General features: G+C 43.2%; 1 protein-coding gene across 1 annotated transcript in view; it reads right to left on the minus strand.

Annotated features, from left to right (window-relative positions):
• NOX4 (NADPH oxidase 4) overlaps positions 1–18,737 on the minus strand; it is a 148,219-nt gene extending 129,482 nt beyond the window's left edge. Inside the window, exons 1-4 of the mRNA XM_024215249.2 lie at positions 18,687–18,737; positions 4,314–4,424; positions 3,014–3,098; positions 1,488–1,585 (exon numbers count right to left, since the gene is read on the minus strand). Coding sequence (XP_024071017.2) covers positions 1,488–1,585; positions 3,014–3,098; positions 4,314–4,424; positions 18,687–18,695 — 303 coding nt within the window. The 5' untranslated portion in view covers positions 18,696–18,737. The remainder of the gene's footprint in view (positions 1–1,487; positions 1,586–3,013; positions 3,099–4,313; positions 4,425–18,686) is intronic.
• Between the last annotated feature and the right edge of the window lie 6,355 nt (positions 18,738–25,092).

Below are 25,092 nucleotides of genomic sequence, written 5' to 3' on the forward strand. Positions count from 1 at the left end.
CAGGTCCATGAGGATCATGGGTGAGAGGGACAGGCTGCGGGAAGAAGCAATTATGGAGCAAAGGAGACCGTCATCTTCCATGGAATCATTCCTCCACTCAACTTCAGAAGGATTCTGTGAGCATAAGTTAATGCTTGTAAGCACTAAATGATTCCTATTCCCCCCCTATTTCGGGCAAAGCCTACCACCCAAAGAAAAGTTAGGGAGCGGCGCACAGTGGGGAAGCCTGTGGGAGCATTACTCCCGTAGGCAGTGCAAAGGCAGGAGAAGACTTTAAGACTTCCTAAGGCCAGAGTGTTTCCCCCAAATGACTTTTGGCCCTACATTCTGATATGACTTAAGGGGGATACATCAGAGATAGAAAAGTCAGCTGAGTATGGCATTTTGGAAGCAGAATACAGCTTCCAGCCTAATTCAGGCAGACAACTAAAGCCACAATAAAAGTATCTGATACTGTTCCCATTCAAGCCAACAGCAGATTTGCCATTGACGTGAATGAGAGCAAGATTGGCCCAAATCTTGTCATCCTTCAATCCATATGTCACATTACACTGTCTGCGCAATGCTGCAAATGCAACATCTATTCTCCTGCCTCTCCCATTTTATAAGGTTTAATGACAGGGCCAATGATAGCAGCATAAATGATTCAACAAGGACTGCCCAGCCGCAGTGAGGGCAGTAAACTAAGGCACAGAACAGTGAAGTGACTTGCCAAAGGGCACACAGCAAGGCACTGGTGGAGACTGCTGCTGAAGATGTGGGTCTCCCCAGAATCACACTGGCTCATATGTTTGGGGACTCTCAATCCTTTGGGTTAGAAGTCGGTAGGAGGATTAACATGATAATGGATACCACCTTAAAAATTAAACCATCATCCTGGAAACTCCACCTCCATGAAAAGCTTGGTTCTCTAGAGCAGTGCTTGCAGCCACACAACTCATGTTACATAAACAGAAAAGCAGCCTGACTCCAGGGACAGAAGCTTGGCTCAGCAATGTGGCTGTCCTGGCAGCTAAAGAGCAGGTAACATTTTGGAGAAGAAGGACCCCAAGACAAATTGGCAAAGATATGGTCTAACTTTTTAGAAATCTTTAATTCCTAGCAGATAGAAACCAAGCTGTTGCTCTCCTTTTCCTTCCCTTCCCCCTTTCCTTTCTTTCCTTTCCCTCCCTTCCCATTCCTTTACTTTTTTGTTCTTTTTGTCTTTTTCTCCCCTTATTTTTGGGGAAGGGGGAGATTAATAAAATATAAATAAATAAGTGAAGTAACTTGCTCAAGGTCGCACAGAAAGTCAGTGGCATAGCCAGGTTTCCTGACTCCAATCCTGGTGTTCTAGCCATCGAAAGGAAGGGGGGAAAAATCAACAGGATACTGCATTTTCACATTATACAAGACAAGCACCACTGTATAGATCACTCATGGAAACTATAAGGCACCATACAAGTTACATTTATTTCAAGGAAAATATAAAAGAACAGATCGCCCACCTCACCACGGTAGTTTGCTGCATTTAGTGCCAAAAATTCTTCAGTATAGTTCACAGAGAAGTTAAGAACATTCACCAGGTGTGCGGCAACATGTAAGACTATAAAACAGAACAAATCTCAGTTCACTAAGCTGCATTTTGAAGATTATGTGAAGCCCTTAATCCTGATCGCTCATATGTGTAGGTGGATCCCTGTTCTTACATATATGAGTTTGTAGATCTGGGTCCCAAGTGATTTACTAGGCTGATTCCATCATTATCATTTAGTCTATGCTACTACTAGCCTTTATATATAAACTACCTGTTTATCAAGTATCAGAGGAGTAGTATCATTAGTCTGTATCCACAAAAACAACGAGGAGTCCAGTGGCAGTTTACAGACTAACAGATTTATTTGGGCATAAGCTTTTGTGGGTAAAAAACCAATTCTTCAGATGCATGGAGTGAAAATTACAGGTACAAGCATAAATATACTGGCACATGAAGAGCAGGGAGTTACCTTACAAGTGATGACAAGGCCAATTCAATCACGGTGGATGTGGTCAACTCCCAATAATTGATGAAGAGGTGTCAATACCAAGGGAGGGGAAAATGCTTTTGTAGGGACCCAGCCACTCCCAGTCCCTATTCAAGGCCAAATTAATGATGTTAAGTTTGCACATGAATTGTAGTTCTGCAGTTTCTCTTTGAAGTCTGTTTTTGAAGGTTTTTTTTGTTGCAGGATGGCTACTTTTAAATCTGTTATTGAATGTCCAGGGAGATTGAAGTGTTCTCCTACTGGCAAATAAATTTGTTAGTCTTTAAGGTGCCACCGGACGACTTCTTGTTTTTTTACCTGTTTATCATTTTCCTTTGCATATTTGGAACATTAAATTTACTGACCTGCAGATTTTATATAAGAACCTTCTTTATGGAACTGATCCAGCTCTGACTGAAGTCGATTGGAAAACTTCCATTCACTTTAGGGGAAACAAGATCAGTCCTAAGACCCCATGTGCTATTTTTGTACTAAGTGAGTTGGACAGATAGGCTGATATGAAAATACTACTCATTTTGAACCTTTTGAAGTACTGTAGTTTATTTTCCCATTATAATTCTCTGATTGGGAGACTGAATCCAAGGACTGTGTCAAAGCTATGTTAACACTTCACTGAAAGTGGCAATATTTTGTGATATTTACCTATATTGCCCACATGTTTGCAATGGGTCTTTTCATCTCTAACATCAATGCCTCCTCATTTAAATTGACTACATGTGGTCTGAAATCAGTTAGGATGGCAGCTTTTAATTTGATTTCATATATGAAATAAGAACTGACACTTCAGAACCTGTAACTTTTAAGGAAAGTCTTTCCACGCAGATTTAGATCCCAGGCTTCAAAAATTCTGAGAAAACATTCACACGTCTAAACAAAGAAACACAGAGAAAAACTACCCCAAAATGTACTGCACAAGAAAAGCCACAAGTGACTTGTATTGTTTAATATGCTTCCCACATGAGCTAGTGCTCAGCACAATAAAATCTTACCCGAAAAGACACATATAGTAACACCACATGTTACATGGAAAGTTTTACTTTTATCCAACAGCCTTCTTGTTTTCCTGCTGGCAACCTAGTAAGAAAAGAATTCAAGCAATCTCTCTTCTAAAATGAAGCAATGGAAAATAAAGTTAAAAGTAATTGATGTTCTAGATGTGATTTCTTTGTCAAATTAACTTTTACACGAGGCTTAACGCTATTTGATCACAACACCTACATTTAGTAGGAACAGGATTAGAGACAATAGGGTAACTCCATGGGCTTGATGCAGAAGTTACTGGAAGATGTTGTTTGGTGTGTGTTATTCAGGAGATCAGACTAGATCAGCATAATGGCCCCTTCTGGCCTTACGATCTATGAGTCTATACACTAAAAGTGAATGAAGGTTTTTAATGTAAATGACCAATAGCACAGGACAAGGTATTTGTTTACACTGTGCATCTGTTCACCTCATATCACTATCAGGCACAAGGCAGAGGACACAGGATAAGGACTACATTTATCTTCAATTTGCAACCATCCAAAAAGTGCCTCAGGCATCCAGTACGTCTGTATTACTTGAACAGTGTTACTTAGATTTTTGTCACAAGTAACATTTTACTTTTTTTTTTTTTTTACATTTTACTGATTTGAGTCACAACCCATGGAAATTACTGGTTACTGGATATTTAGAGAGACCAAACCTTCTTTAGTTTGTCAGATTTCTCTTTTCGGGATGCCCAATAGGTTATTTATTTGGGATTCAATCATGTCCAATAGCTCACACTGGAGGCAGCATAGAGCTGCAGAATAAGAGAGGTATGTCCACTTTTCTACTCTTGGTGCTCTGTATTTCCTCGCTGCATGGCTTGGGGTGGGGCCGCAGCCCACTTTTCTCTGAGTTTAGGTAGAAGCAAATAGTCCTGATATTCAAAGCACACACCAGCTACTGAGCAAGAGAGGAAAATGGGGGTAAGGCTTCATTTGCGCTCAGTCTTCTTGTGCACACAGGCACATGATGACCTTACTTACCAAAGCAAGAAATGTTCTTAGCACTGGGTCCAACCCAGCTACTAGCCAAGTCAATATGAATACTTTCCTTGGCTTCAAACGGATCTGGAGCTTGGGCCACATACAATGCATCTACCATGCACATCTAGGGGATACCTGTCTGCAGAGTAGCACCATAAACAGCCAAGCAAATGAATAATAACTAAATATGTGTGTACTATAACCTTTCTACTGTTTCTCAGGAATCTGTCTATGTGCATGGTCCTTGTTAATTGATTGTATTCTAAATGTTGTTTACCTTCTGAGATCCTCGGAAGAAGGCCAGGAGAATACGGCACATCGGTAAAAGGACCAGGCTGCAGTTCAGGTTGAGGACAGATGCTGAAGCTCTGCTAATACACAATCCTAGCTGAACAAATACAGCAAGAGTCAGATTATAGGGCAATAGTATGGTCCAGTGAGAAGGGTGCTTGGCTAGGACTTGGGAGACCCAGATCAATTCCCTGCTCTGCCACAGGTTTCCTATGTGACCTTGGGCTCTCTGTGCCTCAGTTACTCCCATAAATAAATAATAGTACTTCCCTAACTGATAGGGGAGTTGTGGGGATAAATGCACTAATGACTGTGAGGGGCTCAGGTACTATGGATATGGGGGGGCTATGACAGAGTGTAACAAAAGATCTATTGCACCCTTAATGTCAGAAATTCAGGTGGCTTTACAAAATGAACTACATTTGTCCCAAAGGACCAGTTTTGAAGACCCTGTAGAGTAGGGTGACCAGATAGCAAGTGTGAAAAATCGGGACGGGGGTGGGGGATAATAGGTGCCTATATAAGAGAGAGCCACAAATATCGGAACTGTCCCTATAAAATCGGGACATCTGGTCACCCTACTGTAGAGTAATTAAAAGAATTCTTTGTTCTTCCCTAGAGCAGTGGTCTCCAAACTTTTTTGATCGTGCACCCCTATCAGTAACAAATTTTTGAGCACGCACCCCCAATATATGTATATTTATTTGTGTGTAAATTATATACATGTACTACTATACTAATATATTATGTACATTATAAAACATACAAAAAAATAGAAATTAAAAAAGGATGAGATAAAGATGAAATAAGCAATATTTTTAAATAATTTTTATTGTATTTTATTTATTAATGGTACAAAAAACCTTTTTGCTCTCACAAAAAAAAGTATGATTAATAATAATATTTTTTAGTGAGAGCAATGTGATTGAATATACTTCATTATTTCTGAAAATCCTGGTTTAACACTATGATACAGCGATTCGAAGGTCTGGATTAGGGTATGGGTGCGGGAGGGGACTCAGGGTGCGGTGCGGGGTCTGGGAAGGGGTTAGGGTGCAAGAGAGCCCTCAGAGTGGGGATCCGGGGTCTGGGAGGGAGTTAGGGTGCAGGAGGGCGCTCAGGGTGGGGGTGCAGGAGGAGGCTCAGGGCTGGGGCAGGCAGGAGGTGCAGAGCACTTACCTGGGGCAGCTCTTGTTTGGTGCAGAGGGTGTGCAGGTGGCTCTGCGTAGCGCGGCACCACCCCCATGGCCACGATTCTGGGAGCTGCCCCCCCCCCAGGCAGGGCCACCCGGAACGCAGGGGCTTTAGAGGCTGCAGGGCCCTGGGCTAAGGGGGCCCCAGGGACCTGGCCTGCAGCTCTAAAGCCCCTTTCAGAATGCGGCCCTGCGAGCACGGGTCGGAGGACTAAGGAGGAGCAGGGGCAGCCGCAGAGCCAGCGGCCGGAGAGAAGCGGTGCTTTCCCCTTCAAAGCAGTGCTTCTCTCCAGCCAGCTGGCTGTGCGGCTGCCCCTGCTCCTCCACTGGCCGGAGGACTCAGGGCTGCATTCCGAAAGGGGCTTTAGAGCTGCAGGCCAGGGCCCTGGGACCCCTTAGCCCAGGGCCCTGCAGCCCCTAAAGCCCCTGCGTTCCGGGTGGCCCTGCCTGGGGGGGGCAGCTTCCCCGCTCGCTCGTTCCCCCCCTCCTCCCGCCGCCCTTTTTTTTCCCCCCCCCCCCCGGCAGCGCTCCTTCTGTCGCGCACCCCAATTGATCGTCTTGCACACCCCCTGGGGTGCACGTACCCCTTTGGAGACCACTGCCCTAGAGGAGCTTGGAGATGCCCAGCTGTTGCCTCTGAAAGCAGAAGAATCTAGAAAGTTTTTATAAGGGACAGGACTCAGCCCCATAAGTAACTATAGCTATAGTTCAGACCTAGCTACGTAAAAGAAGAGAGAAAATCTACTGTGAGGATTTGTTGACCTAATCATGGGCCTGATCCAACTCCCACCAAAGTCAATGGAAAGACTCACTTTGACTTCAGTAGGAATTGGACTGGCCTCTTTTTATGTCAAAAGGTGACATCTCACTTGGAAAGAACTGACACCCTAAGCAATGCTCACAAGTACATGGAATGGAATAAATCAAAAGCAACACTAATGTCAACGGAGCAACCATCCTCTAAGTGACCAGAGGGGTTAAACAGGCATAGTTAAAGCGAAGGAAAGGATTACACAGCATGAAGATCCTCATTAGCCACTTAACTAAAAATTAATGACTTTGTGATAAATGAGCCAAAGAACAATGTAATACATTAATTCAGCTAAAATGGAAATAATTGTGCAGTTTCAGAGACTGTTGGAATAGACTCACAGTAGGTCCTTACCAAGTCACCCGGTGCTAATAAGCATGTTCTCTAACTTGGACCCCAAATCAGCAGTGGGGAGTTGATAGCTGGGAATTCCACTCACTAAAGCTTTTATAAAATATGCTACATAACATTTACCGGTCCACTTGGATCCTAAATAATTAAACCTAAACCACACATCAAATAAATGAGCAAAGTACACCTTGTGATGCCTTAACCCTGTATTTTGTTGTCTTATTGTACTGTGTTTGCTCATTTGTTTGCTAATTCAAAAAATGTAGCAATTTAGCAATTTGCAGCAGTTATTAGTTTGAATTTGCATTTTTCTGTTAGCTTTTACAAAAGATGCAGTTAGACTGTCAGTAGATAAAGAAATTTTACTCCTAAGGGACTTCTGTAGAATCACAATATCTCGCACACACAAAAAAATGAATTAAAGAAGTATACATGTTAAAAGACAAGTCATTTTTGCATAGTTTTATGTATGTGTATTTTTAAAATATAAATCAAAATAAAAATATAGTATCAATTTATAGGTTATGGATAATGGAAATTTTTGCCCTTTTTCAAAAAAAAATAAAACATAGCTATTTTTGTAACATGTAACCTCAAATGTAATCAAAACAATTTTAGATTTTTCTCACTTTCTTTAGTGGGAAAAAATAAAGGAAAGGGGGAAAAAGGAAAGAAAAAAAGAGAGGGGGAAACTAGGAGAGGAGGGTCAGTTTACAGATAGTTGAAAAATTTAAAAAAAAAACTGTTAAGAGTTTTGGAAAAATATGAAAATTTGTCATTTCTTTCTAAACTTTTTTTGTGGAAAATACAATTTTTCCAACAGCTCTAATATTACATATACATACACATACACTCTCAAATAAAATAATGAACATACAATTCTCATTTAGAATTCACACAGGTATATGTCTACCAAGATTACGTCCACTGTAACATTAGAGGCGGCGCTGTTTTTCTGATGAGGCATAAAACTAAGCTCTAAACCTGTTATAGTCATTAAAGATCCCAGGCACATGTTATAAAGGCAGAGGTAATAACCCTGGTTTCTTGGCCGATTTCTGACGTGGGCAGTTATATTGCCCAAACAGTATTAACTCATCCTCTACATCATAGTCTGAACAGGGAAAAATATTATTTGATTCCTGTCCTGTTATTTAGGGTTGCTGTGTATTATTTAGGAGTGCCACATTCCACTCCAGTGGGGCTGCATTACAGTGATAGATGAAGAGATGCCTAAGTATTGATTACGGATTACTGTATAAAGGACAGAGGGGACAAAATCCTGTGGATCCCTATCAGGCACGGAGCCACAGGAAGGAGGTGATGGTAACAATGATCTTATTTTTACATGGTACCTTTCATAGAGAAGGATCTGAAATCACTTGCACACTTTGGGCCCGGCGTCCCCTGTACTGGGAAAGGAAATTGTGGAAGGTTGCATGCCAGCACAGAGCTTGTAATAGTGGATGATTCTCCCGTATACGCCCCATCTCTTTGTAGTGAGTTTGGCCACAAAGCCAGCAGGTACCTGAAATACGCACAGCTTGTATGAGATCTTCAGTGGAGTGGCCCACCTGGCTGGAGCGTCTGTACCTCCACGTTGGCTCCCAATCCCCCCTGGCTCCTTTTAGTCCGTTTGTTAGAGCTGAGCTGCTAGGGGTTCCCCTCATCGAACACTAGCCTCCAGAGAATGAAGGGAGGATTATCATGAACAGACTCGCAAATGTCCCTAGTGTTGTGATGATGGCATGAAGGAGTGATCACCCCCCACTCACTCACCACACACATACACCCTGGACCTGCTCCCTGCCATATCAGGGATCTAGATCTCCGCTGAATACCAACTGAACTGCTTCCATGGGAACAAGAACAAGTGGGATTTAGGTAAAAGAAGCCTCCGTCGTCAACCCATGGTTCAAAGGGGGTAAAAAATATCATTTGAACACTGTGGCATTCATAGTAAATACAGTATTTCTATTTCCTTGCCATAGATTAGGCTTAAAGTGATTCCCACATTATTCAAAATGAATCATTTTATAACCTCACAAATATTTTTGGAGTATCAGAAAAGTGGCAGTGCTCTTGACATCCTTCTGTTTCACTCTGGCACAATATTTGCGTAAGCTGAATTCTGGAGAGGTGAAGTTTGTTGCTATTTTCATTCATTATTATTTCTGTCAAGGAAGGCTAGAAATGAGCTGTGTGTGTCAAAGGAATAATTTAAAAAAAAACTGTCATCAAAGTGTTTAAACATTTTCATTACAGGTTTTTGACACAAAGAACAGGTTAGAGAATCTCAATGATGAAATGAGAAACACGGCAATTATTTGAACTACAGGTTATGGAAAATCCAGAAATAAAATGAGAGTGCTAAAAGTAAACATTCCAAAGCTCAAGAATAATAAGCAAAGCAACTGGTAAACTTTATAACTTCTGTTATCTGGCACATGTGATATATCACAAGGATATTGAACAGGATATTTCTGCTTGGGTTGAAATGTACAGCATCCATGCAGCCATTATCTAACAGCACTGTTATCAGATTGCAAGCTCCTAGAGGCAAGGGCCATGTTTTGTTTTGTTGTTCTGTTTGTACAGCGCCTAGCACAATGGGGTGCTTGTCCATGACTGGGGCTCCTAGGCATTACAAATAATAAATAATAATAAGTAGATGTGATTATCTCACACAAAATTACAGTGGAATCCCATGTCTATTGTTAGCTGAGCCCAGAGTGATTACTGTCTTGAACATTATTAAATATGTGAAATTATGTCTTGTCAGAATCATAGAACCATAGGGTTAGAAGGGACCGCAAGGGTCATCTAAGCTAACTCCTGCCAAGATGTAGGATTTGTTGTGTCTAAACCATCCAAGACAGATGGCTATCCAGCCTTCAAAACCTCCAGTTAAGAAGCTTCCACAACCTCCCTAGGGAGTTTGTTCCATTGTCCTACTGCTCTTACAGTTAGGACATTTTTTCTGAGATTTAAGCTAAATCTGCTATGCTGTAGTTTGAACCCACTGCCTCTCGTCCTGCCCTCTGTGGCAAGAAAGAACAACTTTTCTCCATCTTTTTTATGGCAGCCTTTCAAATATTTGAAGACCGCTTTCATGTCCCCCCTCAATCCCCTCTTTTCCAAATTAAACATACCCAGTTCCTTCAGCCTTTGCTCACATGGCTTGCATTCCATCCCTTTGATCATCTTTGTCACTTGCTTCTGGATTCTTTCCAGTTTCTCCACATCTTTTCTATACATTGGTGACCAAAACTGGACACAGTACTTCAGCTGAGGCCTAGCCAGCACCAAGTAGAGCGGTACTATCACCTCCCATGACTTGCATGCTATAACTCTGTTAATGCAATAACTACACAGCTATTTTTAGCACTGTAATATAAGCCCAGGGAGCTCAAGTCTGTTGACCTGATCTGGAGTCTTGCTCCCCGGGACTATGTAGACATACTCTAATGGTTCCAATTGAAGGAGCGCCCCCAAAATCTCAACCATGTATACATCATGCAGGCTGGAAATAACTTAAGGAAAGCATTGTATGCAGCATTTCAGCACCCCATCTTCCATCATCAAAATGAGGAGGAGTGCAACAGGAAAGTTTGCCCCGACTTTTTTCCCCAAACTTCAAAATGGCTCAGTTCTGCTTTAGTATGCAGAGTGGGTATTTTATTTTATTACATCTGAACTGGTTTGTCTATCACTAGTTTGCACAAACACAGTGTGACACACTATACCTTGGGGGAGTGTCCTGCAGCCCCCATATTCATCATTTATATATAATTGTGATATTTCATATAAAGCATGCCATGTGAGGTATCAGGAGAAAGGTTATGATTTGCTGAGAGTTCTATCTAAATATGTATATTAGTGCATATGAAGCTATGAGATTTTGTTGTATGGTTGTCACAAAAATATGCTGAGAGTTAGGGAACTGCCCAGATATTAGAGCCCCAGAGACAAGGACAAGGGAGCTAACCAATGCCCGGGTGGGTGTCGAACAACCATCCACAGCCATTGTCCAGCAAGGGAGTTACAATTCAGTGACTCACTTGCACAAGGCCATGCCAGGGGAGTTGCTCAACCAACCTTGCCTGGTGACTCAGCAATGCCTGGACTTATGCACATCATGGACTAAGGGTATAAAACTGAACACAGTGGCCCCATGCTTAGTACTTTCTCTTCTCCTCCATCTACACTGAAGGCAATGAGAATGCAGGAGCAGCAGAGACTGGTCCCCGGGCTAAGAGGGAAAAGCCTGCATATGAAAGATTGTAACCAACCTGCAATATCCACTGGCTTGAGAAAAACTGTCTGATCCAGTCTAATAGGGTTGAGAGTTTAGACTGTGTGCTTATATTTTCTTTTTTTTTTGGTAACTAACTCTGACTTTTTGCCTATCACTTATAACCACTTAAAATCTATCTTTTGTAATCAATAAACTTATTTTAATGTTTATCTTTACGAGTGAGTTTGACTGAACTGCTTGGTAAATCTGCTCAGGTCACAAAGGCTGGTGTATATCCACTTTCCATTGATGAAGTGGTGAATCAATTAATAACCTTGCATTGCTCAAGAAAGGGTCTTGAGCACTGCAAGATAGTACATTCCTAGGGTGCAGGGCTGGGAGCTGGGGGATTTGGCTGGTGCCTTTCTCTGTGTGACCATGAGTGGCTCTGGGTGCAATCTAGCTGGGTGCGGGGCTCCAAATGCGGTTGTACTGGAAGGGTTTACTGCTTGCCACTAGTAAGGTATTGTGAGAGACAACCCAGAATATGAAGTAAAGGGGGCATAGTGGCCCCACCTTCCCAGGTTGCACCCCGGGGACCCTGTCACACATAGATTTTCACACATCCCTCACTTCCCACAAGTAACTCACAGAAAGTTGTTGGGCCTGATTCAGAATTCACTTAGGCCAGGTCTACACTACCGCGGTAGTTCGACGGCTGGCAATCGAACTTCCGGGTTCGATTTATCGCGTCTGGTCTGGACGCGATACTTCGAACCAGGAAGTGCTCGCCGTCGACTGCGGTACTCCACCTCAGCGAGAGGAGTACCGCGGAGTCGACGGGGGAGCCTGCCTGCCGCGTGTGGACCGCGTCTGAACCGCGGTAAATTCGAACTAAGGTATGTCGACTTCAGCTACGTTATTCACGTAGCTGAAGTTGCGTACCTTAGATCGAATTGGGGTGTTAGTGTAGACCAGGCCTTACAGTTGTTTTACACTGGTATGACTCTGCTGACTTCAGCTCAGTTACACTAGCATGACTAAGAGAAGCAGCAAGGTCTTTGCGTACTGTATTGGCACCAACTGACCACAAAGATTCTGGACCCCACTGGTGGCTGTACTCTGCTTTTTGTACATACCCTAGCAGCAACTCTTGTGCATTTCTGTCCTGCCGGAAAAGTGGGCCTTTTTTTTACAGCGATTATGATCTGCTCATAGCAAAGAGTTTATCACAATTGCCACAAAAAAGTATTATTCCTTCTGACCGTTGTCACACAACAGTCTTTGGAATATATTTCTGTTAACCCAGAGGAAAGTGAAATATGTTAAACCAACTATCACCCAGTTCCTTATGATCAGCAATATTATGTCAAAGTACAGCTGGGGTAGAAACAAGTATGTGCTATAGGAGATGTCCATGGAGAAGGCTGCAGGTTTCCCTTACTTACAGAGATAGTAAGTAGGCCACTAGTACCTCATTGTCCCTTAATGAGACACCTCCCACATTTGCTGCCCCCATATGTTCTCCACAGTAGGATATAACTCCTCTCACTCATGAGTATGCATGTCCATCTATCCCATAACTTCAGACCCCCCCCAAGATGTTCCCCCCACATGACCACCCCCTAAGAATTCTCCACTCACTCTGGTGTAAATCTGTAAGGCAACACTGAAAGCGATGGAGTTATAAAGGTGCAAATGAAATGAGACTAAGGCCCCTAGTCTCTGTGTACTGAACTGCCCAGGTACATTATGGGGGAGAGAGAGGGAGGACAGGCAAGAGTGGAGGAGGGTGAGAATCAGCCTGCCTTTCTATGAAAAATTAAGAAGTGCCCTCTGCTGGAATCGGGTTGCCGTCTAAATGGGCCAGCGACCATTATTTGTATTTTGTCTTAGTGTTAGTTAATAAATACTCGCCTATAATGCACTGCCTTCCTATTAATTCAGGTTTATTTCCATCAACATTATTACAAACAAAAGGTGAAACAACTTCTCAAAAAAAGCAGGACACTTCCAAAAAAGTGTGATTGAAGTATTTTGATGGAAAATGTCACGTGGTTTCAATAATCCTTCGTGTAAGCTTTTACTGAGCAGAAATCAAATTGGGCAATGTTGTGACAAGCTCATGAGCTGTTGGAAAACTATGGATAAAGCAACACAATGAGTAATGTCTAGAACCACAGTTTACGGAAGGTCCAGAAATAAATTGGAGAGCTAAAACTTCTCTTGATAAACATTCAAGAGCTCAAAAATGTCACCAAGTAACTCATTCTTTCCAAGTGATCCCTAAATGGTCTCTCAACTTCCTTTGTGCTACCTGGGCGACTTTAAAACTATCATGTAGTAACAAATGGCTCAAAAGAGTGGACCTTTGGATTTTTAAACAATGATAGAGGAAGAGAAGATTCTTGCTCCAAGGCAAATCTTAACAGGGGAACATATCCCTGTTAACTATAAAATAGCAGGCACACAATCCTCTCTTGTCCCCTGGCAGGCTGGCATGGTCTAGAAAGAGAAGATATTACTTCACATAAGTAGCACATTAAATTGTTTCATGCAGAGCAAAAGGAGGAAGCAACTCCTGCTGCTGCTAGGAGTCCTCTGTCTCCTGTGAGGTTCTATCATCCCCATTTTACAGATGAGGAACTGAGGGTGCAACTAAGGGTACATCTATGCTGCAAAAAAGGAAAAAAAAGCTCTCAGCAGTGAGTCTAGGCGCCTGGGTCAACTAACTCAGACTCATGGGGCTCCTGCTACGGTGCTAAAAATAGCAGTGTAGACATTCCCACTTGAGCTGGAGACCCAGCGAGGGGGAAGGGTCTCAGAGCCCAGGCTCAAGCCCAAGTGGAAATGTCTTCACTGCTATTTTTAGCCATGCAGCACAAGTCCCACAAACGCAAGTCAGTTGACCTGGGCTCAGAGACTAGCCACCGCGGGGTGTTTTTTTGCAATGTAGAAGTATCTGAAATGACTGCCCAAAATCACACAGGAAGTCTGTGCTAGAGCAGGGAATTGAAACCAGAGTCACAAGCTAGCATCCAATACACTGAATCACCTTTTCTCTCTAGGCAAGCACAAAGCCAGTATGAGCCAAGGAAGTGTATGTCTGAGTGGGGAGCAGGAATGGGTGGAGTGCACTGCTCTCCAGCTATCCCCAGCAATGTAGGGTCCCATGGGGACCACTGCCAGCTGGCACATGTCAATCAGAGTAGTCCCCAGGCTGCTCTAACCTGGGCTGAAGTAAAGAACCAAGGAGTCACAACTGGTTCCTGGTTCTCTGGTGCTGCTGCAAGGGATGCTGGAGGAATGCTGTAATGGAGGAAATATGCTTTTCTTGGGTTAAGCAGGATATTTCAGCATTAGCACGAGAAGAGACTAAAACTATTTATCATTAATATAAACCACATGATGCCCCAAAGTTCTCAACCAAAGTTATCAACAAAACTAAGATGAAAGTTAATGTCACAATTCCATGCACTGAAACCTAATATTAAGTTCAGGGAATGCATTAGAAGGGAGCTCACAGATAAGACCTCAATAAGTAGGGTATTATTTCACATGTTAAACCCATCTTGAAGCACAATATAAAAGGACCAAGACTAAGAGTCCATCAGTGAACGTCCATCCATGCCTCAGTTTCTCTGAGTCAAAATTATTTATAGGATCTCTGTGGGTGAGGCAGGCTCCACTGCAAACTTTACTTAATTTTTACTCATTTGCCTTTTCTTTGTACTGTGTATTTTTTCCTTATTCCTGATCACAGAGTACATGAAATGTCACACACCTTACAATCTGGGATGAAAGAAAAGTTTAGAGTTTGATCTTGGTTGAGATCAGGTGCTTATTAAAGAAAACTTATTCATACCCCTAGAGTCAGCCAAATTTGGCTGGAACTCTGGCAAAAACAGCTTTTTCTGGCTGGATTTATTTATTTCCAGAAAATGGAAGTGGGAGGAAAAAAATCTACCAGAACATTTTAGCACCTCATTTTAACTTGTACTTGTTCCTAAAAGAGGGCACTTTGGGGGCAGAGAGCTATGTAATCCCATCCTCAATTAATTGCAATTCTTTTAAAGTTATGTTAAGTCATTGGGGGCACACTGGAGTCAGAGAGTTTTTAAATGTTTGACACATGGTCATATATTTACAGATACATCTATATCTAATGTTATTTTATATATGTATATATATAAATTAGGGACCAGACTCTAATCTCAGTTACAATGGGATAAATCTGGAGTAACTACTGAAATCAACAGAGTTACTCTAAGTTTACACTGGTGTAACTGAGATTAGAATCTAATGCAATGCAAAATAGGGAAGGGGCAGAAGAAAGCAAACATCAGCAGCAGATTTAGTCCCTTCCCCAACATAGGGGAATGGTCTTCATAACAATACTGAAGCTCTAAATTCTTGTGGCTAACTGTCTGAGTCATTTTCTTTCCACGCCACTTGGAACCCATTAATCAGGCCACTCCTCTGAGACTGTTTTTGGTGTTTTGTCTGTTTCTTTCTTAATAGCCAGTGCATGTACACATTATATATGTTACTTGCATGTACCATATGAGCTCTGTAACTCTGCTGGAGACAATGACACAACCTACCTGAGCAAAGTAAGTCATTGTCTGAAGTGTAACAGAAGCCATCAGAGCCTACGCTGATGTCCTGCCTAGATATCTCTTTGTGTTTTATTACCTAGCCATATTCATTTGCGGGGAGGGGATTGGGCTGATATAGGATTTTATTTGCATTTTATTTTTCAAAAACAGGGAAGATGTAACAGTGTCCTGACCCAGAGCAGGTGACATGAAGCTAGAAAATAAAGATCAGCCTCTTGTCATGTATGTATCGTCCTTCTAGGTATGTGAGCACTTTATATCACGCTCCCTTTGAAGGAACATAGTCCCTTTCTGAAGAATGGGACTCTATTATACACTCTTAACCAGAAGACCATGAAGGAATGATCCTGCCAGATACTGCGTGCCCTAAAAAACCACTGAGTCAGCTGTCGGAGAAGCGTGCTCAGCACCTCAAAGGGCACAGGTTGCAGGATCAGGCCCAAAGAGGCTTCTCTTTTGAGATGTTTGGATCTCTAATACTGTCTGGGTCACGGTTTATTGAGAAGTGCTGCTATTTCGGGGAGTTCCTCCTTCTCCCCACCCCTTTTTTCCACATTTCTGTTGAATTCATCCTCCTTTGTCATTCGGTTCACACCTTGTCATGTAGACCACAATGTAAACATCAATAACGATCAGGAAACACGCTGTACTCATCTCCATCTCGGGGAGTTAATCAACCCAGGCAAAACTGGTTGAAAGTAAAGTTAGCTCTTCAAGGTTCAGTGTGTCTACGTTCATTCTAAGGCCTTGTCTATGCTAGACTATTAGGGGAAATATCCCTCCATTGCACAGATATCACTGCACCTATTCTCTTCTATGTAAGTACTCACTCTGTGCTCACCGCCCTCGTATCTAAGCTCCAATGGTAATGTAGACAGGACTCCGACATTTTTACCACAGTTCTAGAAGAGACAGTGGTAAAAATGCTGGGGGCTTCTTGAGCCCTGTGTGCATTAATGCTCCCAATGTTGCTACTATGGATGAAGCTCCATCTGAGGTAGCACAACAGCGAGAGGTCTCCCAAAAAACATTCATATAGACACCCTTGATGGGAGCACTGCCACTTGAGTGGAAAAGAATTAAAAAAGCAAAGAATGAATCTTAAAAGATCTGTACAGTGCAAAGAATGAGCTCTTCGTTGGCCCTTAACAGATGATAACCCTAATAGCATTGTTGAACTGTTGAGTCTGAGAAGAGAGGACAAAGGGTTAAAGGAAACTCTGCAAAACACCAGAATGGCAGAAAGAGAAGGCAGACAGAACAATATAATAGGCAGCAAATTGCCTCCAAATCAGACATGGACTATGTTGACAATTGGACACTGAGTTAAAGCCTTAAACAATATTGTGAAACCCCAATGTAGGAAGAGGAGCTTAAATAATAAAGGAAAAAATAAAAGCTTCTAGTAACAATTTTTGCGACACGAAACACCTACTGGAAGAAGCAGACTAATAAACACATCTGGCATCCCTTGGTTACAAGGCAATTAAATACAAAATAGTACGTTAAAGCAAACAAAGTTTCAAGATGCCTAATTCCCTCCAGACTGTAGTGGGAAAAACAGACTTCAATGGAGTTGCACCAGAAATGTGCAGGGAGAACTTGAGCCTCAAATAGCAAAGTCTTTATCATGATAAAGCAACAGCAAATGAGAGCTCAAGCCATTGTATCCTCTGGAACATATTCCAAGCAAGAAATAAAGAAGACATCAACATAATATATTGTAAAATGCTATGTGCAGACGTACCAGTATAGCTAAAGTATCTCTTTTCACTTCCATTTTCAGTTATGTAATACTCCCCGAACAAGTTCCTTTTGGGGATGCAATTTCTCCATTACGGTCTCATGCCCAGAAGGTAATTTCTTCCATTATTGACTAGTTGGCCATTTTAGAGTTATGCAAAAATGGGTGGGCAAAAAAAAAGGGTGTGGGGAGCATTATTCAGCAGTTAAATTATTTCCCATGCTTTTTTTCTCCGCTTAAAAATATAGATTTTTATTTACTCAGTTTACTGTAACTGTAAGCCTGGTGGCTTTATATATATATAGAGAGAGAGAGATTATATAGCTTGCATTGTAAACTGTCCAGAGGGAATATGCAAAGGGGAAAAAATATAATGAGGAAAATCTGGCCCTGGGTCAGATTATATATGGACAAAGGATTAAATTTAGTAGTCACAGGCAAATAACAAGCACTACTCTATCACTGGTTACTGAGAGAATGCTGGAATTCTTACTCAGGTAGTGTTCCTGAATCAGAACCAGGAACTCCTTCTTTCTCATCAGCCTCTGACTAATAGATGTATCTAAGGTCCTATTTATTAGCTCCGTGTCTGTGCCCCTCACTACCTTTAATGTGTTTGTGCTCACAACACTCTTGTGAGCTAGGGAAGTATTCATACACATTTTACGGATGGGGGACTAAGACACAGACAGACCAAGGGCCAGATTTTCCTCATTATATTTTTTCCCCTTTGTACATTCCCTCTGGACAGTTTACAATGCAAGCTAATTGTACCTACTCAGGAGATACTGATAAGTTCAAGAAAGAAATAGACCTACATCTCACCACCTAGAAACTATTTCTTGTGGGTCATCATTGCAAAGGCATTATACCAGTAGATGCCATCTTTTTCATACTGATAGCCAAAAATTAAGGCAAAAAATAATGCGGCTTATAATTATTTATTAACCAAGCACACAGGAAGCATGAGAATGAGATGCAGAGGCAGAAAGATAGTTAATAAAACAACTCCCCTAAGAAATATACATAATGAGAACTGGCATAAAAGTTCACCGGAACAAGCCCACAAGCTTGCTAATGTTATGATGACACTAAAGCCCCAGTCATCTGTGATCATGTTTACAGTGTCAGATCTTTTAAGCGTGCCTGCAGTTGGCTTTCCTAGCCACTGGACTGGCTCCTTACCCTTTATTCACTCCAACACAGAGATTGTTCTCAACACTATCAACTTGCTAACCCCACAAAAATGTCAACCATCTCATAGTAAATTTCTTATTGATCCTCCATTGCCCCCACACACACACACACACCTTCAAGGGCTACTAAGCAGCCCAATTCGTCCCTCAGCAAAGCATTTCTGCCCCCGACTTCCCACCCCACCGCCTTGGAAAAAGGATCACTTACACCTAGCATCTGATGTAAATAGTAGTACTGTGGCCCATGGTAATACAGCAGGAAGGTTTTCCAGAAGAGCCAGACACTCAGGGAGAGCCAGAAAAGCTAAAACGAACAAAACAACAGGAAAGAATGCATGTAAGTGAAAGGCACGTGTACAATCCAGAACTTCTCAATATTTCTTTCCATCACACAGCACACATGCAATGAGCTCTCTAAGGATTTTGCCGCTGAATGAGAAAACGAGCGGAAAGACATTACAAAAACAGCCCCTGCTGGCTGTAAAACTTTTTGTTCTCAGCCAGCCTCCCAAAAGTTTGAATTCGAGGTTGAGTCCTTTAGAATCTTATGTAGCATCTTGCATGCAAACTGTCCATCAAAACTTATGGAGTTAGATACTGCTATTAAAGAGTCAAAGAATAAATACATAGCGAAAGAAAAGACAAATGATGAGACCTAAGCAAGGAAAAGCACATTTTCTGATGAGATCCATGCTTTTTCTGCCCCAACCCTGGAGAGTGGCTATAACATAGATCAAACCCGCATGCACCATGCATTGATACACACACATTCACTATCCCTTATTTATAGGGGTGCTGAAACAATTTTTGTGGTGCAGGTGCTGAGAGTCACTGAACCAGACTGTAAGCCCTGTCCTCTATATGCTGGAAACCATTTCACACCCACATAGCTACCCACGACATACAGAGACAAATCCCTGGTACACACAATGTACATTAGCCACCCAACCACACCAGACATGCGCGTGCAGATGGGACCCAGGGAACACAGGACCGTGCGATGCACACACGCGTGCAAGGTACATTTCAGGCAGGGCTGCGTGCGTGCCCACGTACACAGAGCCAGGCACGGCATGTAAGGTCCATGTGCACACACAGGCGTGCCCGGAACAAGGCAGGCGGCTCCCTGCGGCCCCGCTCCCCAGCACGCACGCGGAGCCCCGGCCGGCCGCGGTCCCCCTGCCCCCGAGAGGCTCGGAGCTCAAAGTTTCTCTGGGCGAGCGCCGTGCGCGGGGGGCTGCGCCCGGCGAGCTCCGCAGCATCCTACCAGACAGAGGTGCTTGCTCCCCTCATTGGCCAGCCAGCTGCTCCCGCACGGAGCCATGGTGCGAGCCCCGCGCCTGTGGCAGGGCTTCAGGGGCCAGCCGCTGAGCCGGTCCTGCTGCTGCTGCTGCTGCTGAGGCTCAGTCCTGCCGCTCCCCCTCCCCGCCTTCCGGCCGCCGCCCCCGTGCTCTCCCTCCCCGCGCTGCTCTGCCCCCCGGGGGGCCGGCCGGGGCAGGCTCGCGCTCAGCATGCTCGGTTGCATCTGCTGAAGCCCCTGCCCGGACTTGCCCTCGGGCCCTGCTCCCGAATGGGAGAGGAGGAAAGGGGGGAAGAAGAAGGGCAGCTGAGTGCAACTCTGAGCACTGGCCGAGAGCACAGATCACAACCCTTGAGGAAAGGGGGATGGGGAAAGTACCAATGCTGGGAGTGGGGCAGGATGTGAGCAGCGGCGGGGCACACTGCACCCAGAGGAGAGCAGAAGGCCTGGGGGGTGGAAACAGCTCCACACAGGGCTGCATGAGCCGGTTGGTCAGGAAGCTGCAGATGCACTGCCAGACAGTGGCCGGGCAGGGGAAAGGCAGGGGCGGGCGGGGGAAATTTGCTGGGAATGGGGCGAGCCTTCTGCGGGTTGTCAAAGTGAGATGGGGGTGGTGGAGGGGCTTGTGTTCCTCTCTGGATGATGCATGTCAGCATCTCTGCCCCGTAAAGGCCGAGTGCCTAGAATTCAAAGACTAAAGATCTTTGAGGATCTGGGCGCTAGGAGACTTGATGCAGTTGTAACACCTTCCTTATACACACACGTGCAAACCTGAGCGGGGCTGTGACCCCACAGGCCACTAAGATTTGGCCCAGCTGCCCCTCCATCGTGCCAGCAGGGAAGGGGCTTTGCCTTTAGCACCCAGCTCCGATCAGGGGTGAAGGATTGGGCCCTGGCCCCCTACTTCCTCCCCCCTTCATTGATTGCACTCTTGCTGAGTTCAGGTTCTCAAAAGCGCTCCCGCATTTTCAGCGCCCCATTGTGCATTAGCGAACAAAAATATATTATACATCGAAAAAACTGTTCAAAGAATGAAGCACTTGAAAGTTAGGAAATGCCAGTTTTACCATTGACGGCATGACCTTATTTCTGTCCCCTTGAATGTCCATCCTGTGCACTGAAGGACATGGGGTCCTGTGGAAAAAACAGTATGTGATCATGTGATTAAAGACTGTTGCCACAGTGCATACAGACAAGGGAGCTGAATTAAGCACTTCACGGGCAACTGTAAATCTGGAATTTCCTTACTTTTGAGGGCTTGACTTTGCAACCTAAATATCATTCTTTTAACATAGTTCTTTATGTGTATGTTTTGTTTTCTTTACAAGGTTTTTTCAAAAATCAATCAGCTGTAATATCACCCCACACAAGTCACCAGCAGAACTTGAACACAGAACCTTCAGCATTCACACACACTACTATTTTTTGAGCAACGGAAGGCTATTTTTCCTGAGTGAAGTAGGGTGATCGGGATGTGATGAGAGGAAGCCTAGCCAACCTGGCTCTTTTCCACTCGTGCCCTTAGAATTGGGGGGAAACTGCCCTACATGTTGCCCCTAGAAGGGGGAATTGGTCGCTAGAGCCATGTGCCTGGCCCAGGGAGGGTTGGGAGAAGCACAGCCCTATCTCTCTCCCCCTCTGTCTGCAGGTTGTGGGAGAGCCTGCCCCATGAGATTCCCAGAGGGGGGAAGGAATGGGGCACTGAAGTCAAATGATTGAGGGGAGAACCACACCCAACACTCTCCAGTACAGCTGCTCTGGCAGTGCAGTGGGTGCTGAGTCTGCTGCTGCTTCTTTGCCTGTGATATGAGCCCAGCCCCAGAATGCTGAGTGATTTTGGCAGCTGCTTAATTCTTAAACTGAGGTCCCGGAAGAGCAGGGCTCAGGAGGACAGCTATACTGAACAGTGCTATTGCTAAGAATGCTGGAAGCAAGCAAAAAAACCACATTTGAGGCCAGAGCAGTGATGACATCAGAAAAAAAGATGTTAACTACCTGGTTCTTTCTTCTTTTTTTTCTCTCCCCTCATTTCTGTTGGAATGTATAGAAAAATGGAAGCAATTTATAAAGAGAGCCAACAGATAAAATTTGCCCTGCACAATAATTTTAGATGTTATAGTATATGAAAATACACCTATCTCATAGAACTGGAAGGGACCTTGAAAGATCATGGAGTCCAGTCCCCTATTGTCAGTAGCAAGGCCAAGTACCATCCCTAACAGATTTTTTTGCCCCAGATCCCTAAATGGCCCCCTCAAGGATTGAACTCACAATGCTGGGTTTAGTAGGCTAATGCTCAAACCACTGAGCTATTCTCCTCCCCTTTGAATATCTGGGGAATGTTCTGAACTGAAAATAAAATTTGCAGGATGTACATTGCCTAGCACAATAGGGCCTGGTTGAGGCCTTAATCACTACCACCATAGACATAAAACAACAAATAATTTGAAGTGTTATTGCAGACCTGACAATATGCTACACAGCATGTTCTTCTTGGAGATGTCTCGGTAAATGTAGTTGATGCAGAACTTTTTCTGCCAGAAGACACACGTTTCAGTGACTGTACTGGCCACCATCTCATTTCCAGGAGTTCACTTCAGCCCTTAATAGTTTGAGTCCAGTGCTTAATGAAAGAGGTGCTGGGGCTCGAGCAATTAGGTGCCAGGGTTCAAGCAAGTTTTTTACATTCATAGCTGATGCAGCAAGCCTAGAGGTGCCAGGGCTATGAACTGCTAAGCCTAGAGGTGCTGGGGCTCACCTCTCGCAAGCCCTGGCACAAATTAAGCACTGTTTGGGTCCTAGCGGAATTACAAACTTCCCCTCTCCACATATCTACCAAATCGTTGGGAACAGCTGAGGCACGTGAGCTAACATCCCAAAAATGTACATGAGAGGAGGCAGGGTGGCATGCCATTTTCAGCTGAGAGCCCTTGACTCGAGTTTGCTCTCTCCCTTCTTCAGAAAATCTGAGTTTACGAGTGGTGTGCAGAGCCCAGCTACTATGAGAAGCTTTTCCTGAAGGGAGATCGGAGGGTTAACTGGGGAAGCAGAGAATCATCTCTTCCGACCTAAAACTCTATGAAACTATAATACAGGGTATAAAGTGATATAAATAAGTAAATGAGTGCTAATGAGGCCTCTCAAAGTTAATTTAGGGAATAAGAGCGCTGTCTTATTTAATATATTTTGTTATATATTTAGCTCTTTATTTAATATATTTTGTGACATGTATTTAAAGTTGACGCTCGCTCATCCTCACCACACTGTCCTAAACGCACGGTGGCTCTTCTCCCGTTTTCATACTGTTCCACCTCATCCATTGTCTAACTAGGTGTGTTGGTTGGAATAAACTGGATGGAGCATTGTATTCAATGCAGTACTCTTCTTCCTTCAAACACTCTATGATGAGACTGTTTCTTCTAGATTAGTAACACTAAACCTAAATCCACCATCCAAGTCTACTGTTATTCTAGTCTCTCTCCATGATACTCATGACCCCCTACACCAAAGTACCTGAGCACCACACAGTCTTTAACATATTTAGCCTCACAACACCCCTTGAAGTAGGGAAGTGCTGTTACAGATTGGGAAGGTACAGGGAGACTAATGGTAAACTTTTTGAAAGCACCTACAGCCCAGATTCACAAAGCTGTTTAGGTTCCCAATGTCCATTGAAATCAATGGATGTTAGGAGCCTAAATATCTTTGTGTATCTAGGCCTAGATGACTTAAGAGCCTAAGTTTCATTGACTTTCAATGGGGCTTAGGCTCCTATGTCACATAGACGCTTTTGAAAATTTTACCTTACATGATTTGTGCAAGGTCACACAGAAAGCGTGGTAAAGCAGGGAATTGAACTCTAGTCGTTCACATCCCAGGCAAATAGGCCACACTTCCCCTACTACTACTACTCTTTGAAAATAGCAAAGTAACAATGACAGCTAGTTACTTGGACTTTGTTCAAAAAAGCACTCCGTTATTATTGTTTACACAGGTACAGCTTTATGCGGCGCTAAAGATTTCCCTCCTCATCTAACCCCTCGCTTCAGAGTTTTTTGCTCTCCCTTGGAAAAACAATTAATAGATTCAAACAGGAACACTGCAAGTGTTGGAGCAATGTAAAAATAAAACAGAAGAACTGGCCCATGCATGACTTCCTGTATTTGTTAAAAACATTCTGATTAAAATTAAGCTATATGCTGTTTGTCTATAGTGTGTGATTCAGTATCATGTCACAAGGTTAGAACGATGTCCAATATTTATATCACTGTTTTCAATGCTGTGTAAGAGGAATATCCTACACAAAGGGCACCTGTCCTTTAGGGCATTTCATTTTGTATCATTTCTCTTATTTTTTTGAAACTGGATCTTTTCATCTGCTGCATGCCATACAATCAACTCTGTTAGGAATGGCTCCCTGACTGACTCTACGGTCTCCCTAGGTTCTGAAGCGATAGCTGCTTCTGAAGATCTGGGGCTAGAGCCTCCACAAATGTAAATCAGTGTACTTCATTGACTTCAGTGGGGCAACAACAGTTTGCACTAATTAAAGAGCTGGTTCTTGATTCTTATAGAAATAGCAAAACCAGTAACTAGCCATTAGAGAAAGTGTTTGTTAAATTTAGCAATGACATTAACAGTGTAAGTTTTGCTTCTGTTAATAGCCCTCCAAACCACTGAGCCCAATTTTCACTGTTAAATTCCATGCTACAAGTATCACAAAATATAGCATGAGGTCATGTAACATTATGTCCTCAAATAACCTCCCACACATTCCTACTTTAAACAAGAAAAGACTGAACACCAACTCCAGCGCACAGCAGTAACACTGATTAATATAATGGAATGCAAGTAAGCCGCACATGCAGGGAAAGTGTGTATAATAAATACAGCTGCAGTGCATTCCATGACAAACCGGTGAAAAGTATTATTTGCATTCATTTGTCCTAATGATTATAAAACTTGCCTTGGGTTTGTAGGTTCTTTACAGAACTGACCCACACAGTGAGAAGAAAATTAAGATGGCAAAGTCTTATAGCTCTTAAAAGGCTTAAGGCCCGATCCAACTTCCCCTGAAGTTTTTCCATTGACTTCAATGTAAGTAGGATCAGAGCTTTGCAGAACAGTACAGTACAATAGGTAAAAGCAGATTCGAATTTAGTTGTATATAGTAAATATAATAATTCATAGATTTTTAGGGCCAGGTGGGACCAAAATGATCGTATAGCCTGACCTCCTTCATAACACAGAGCAAAGAAGCTCACGTGTAATTTCTGTACTGAGCCAACAACTTCTGTTTGAGATAGAACATATC

The sequence above is a fragment of the Terrapene carolina genome, unplaced genomic scaffold (assembly GCF_002925995.2).
Source record: "Terrapene carolina triunguis isolate 2854851 unplaced genomic scaffold, T_m_triunguis-2.0 Scaffold97, whole genome shotgun sequence".
In the NCBI taxonomy this organism is placed as follows: domain Eukaryota; kingdom Metazoa; phylum Chordata; order Testudines; family Emydidae; genus Terrapene; species Terrapene triunguis.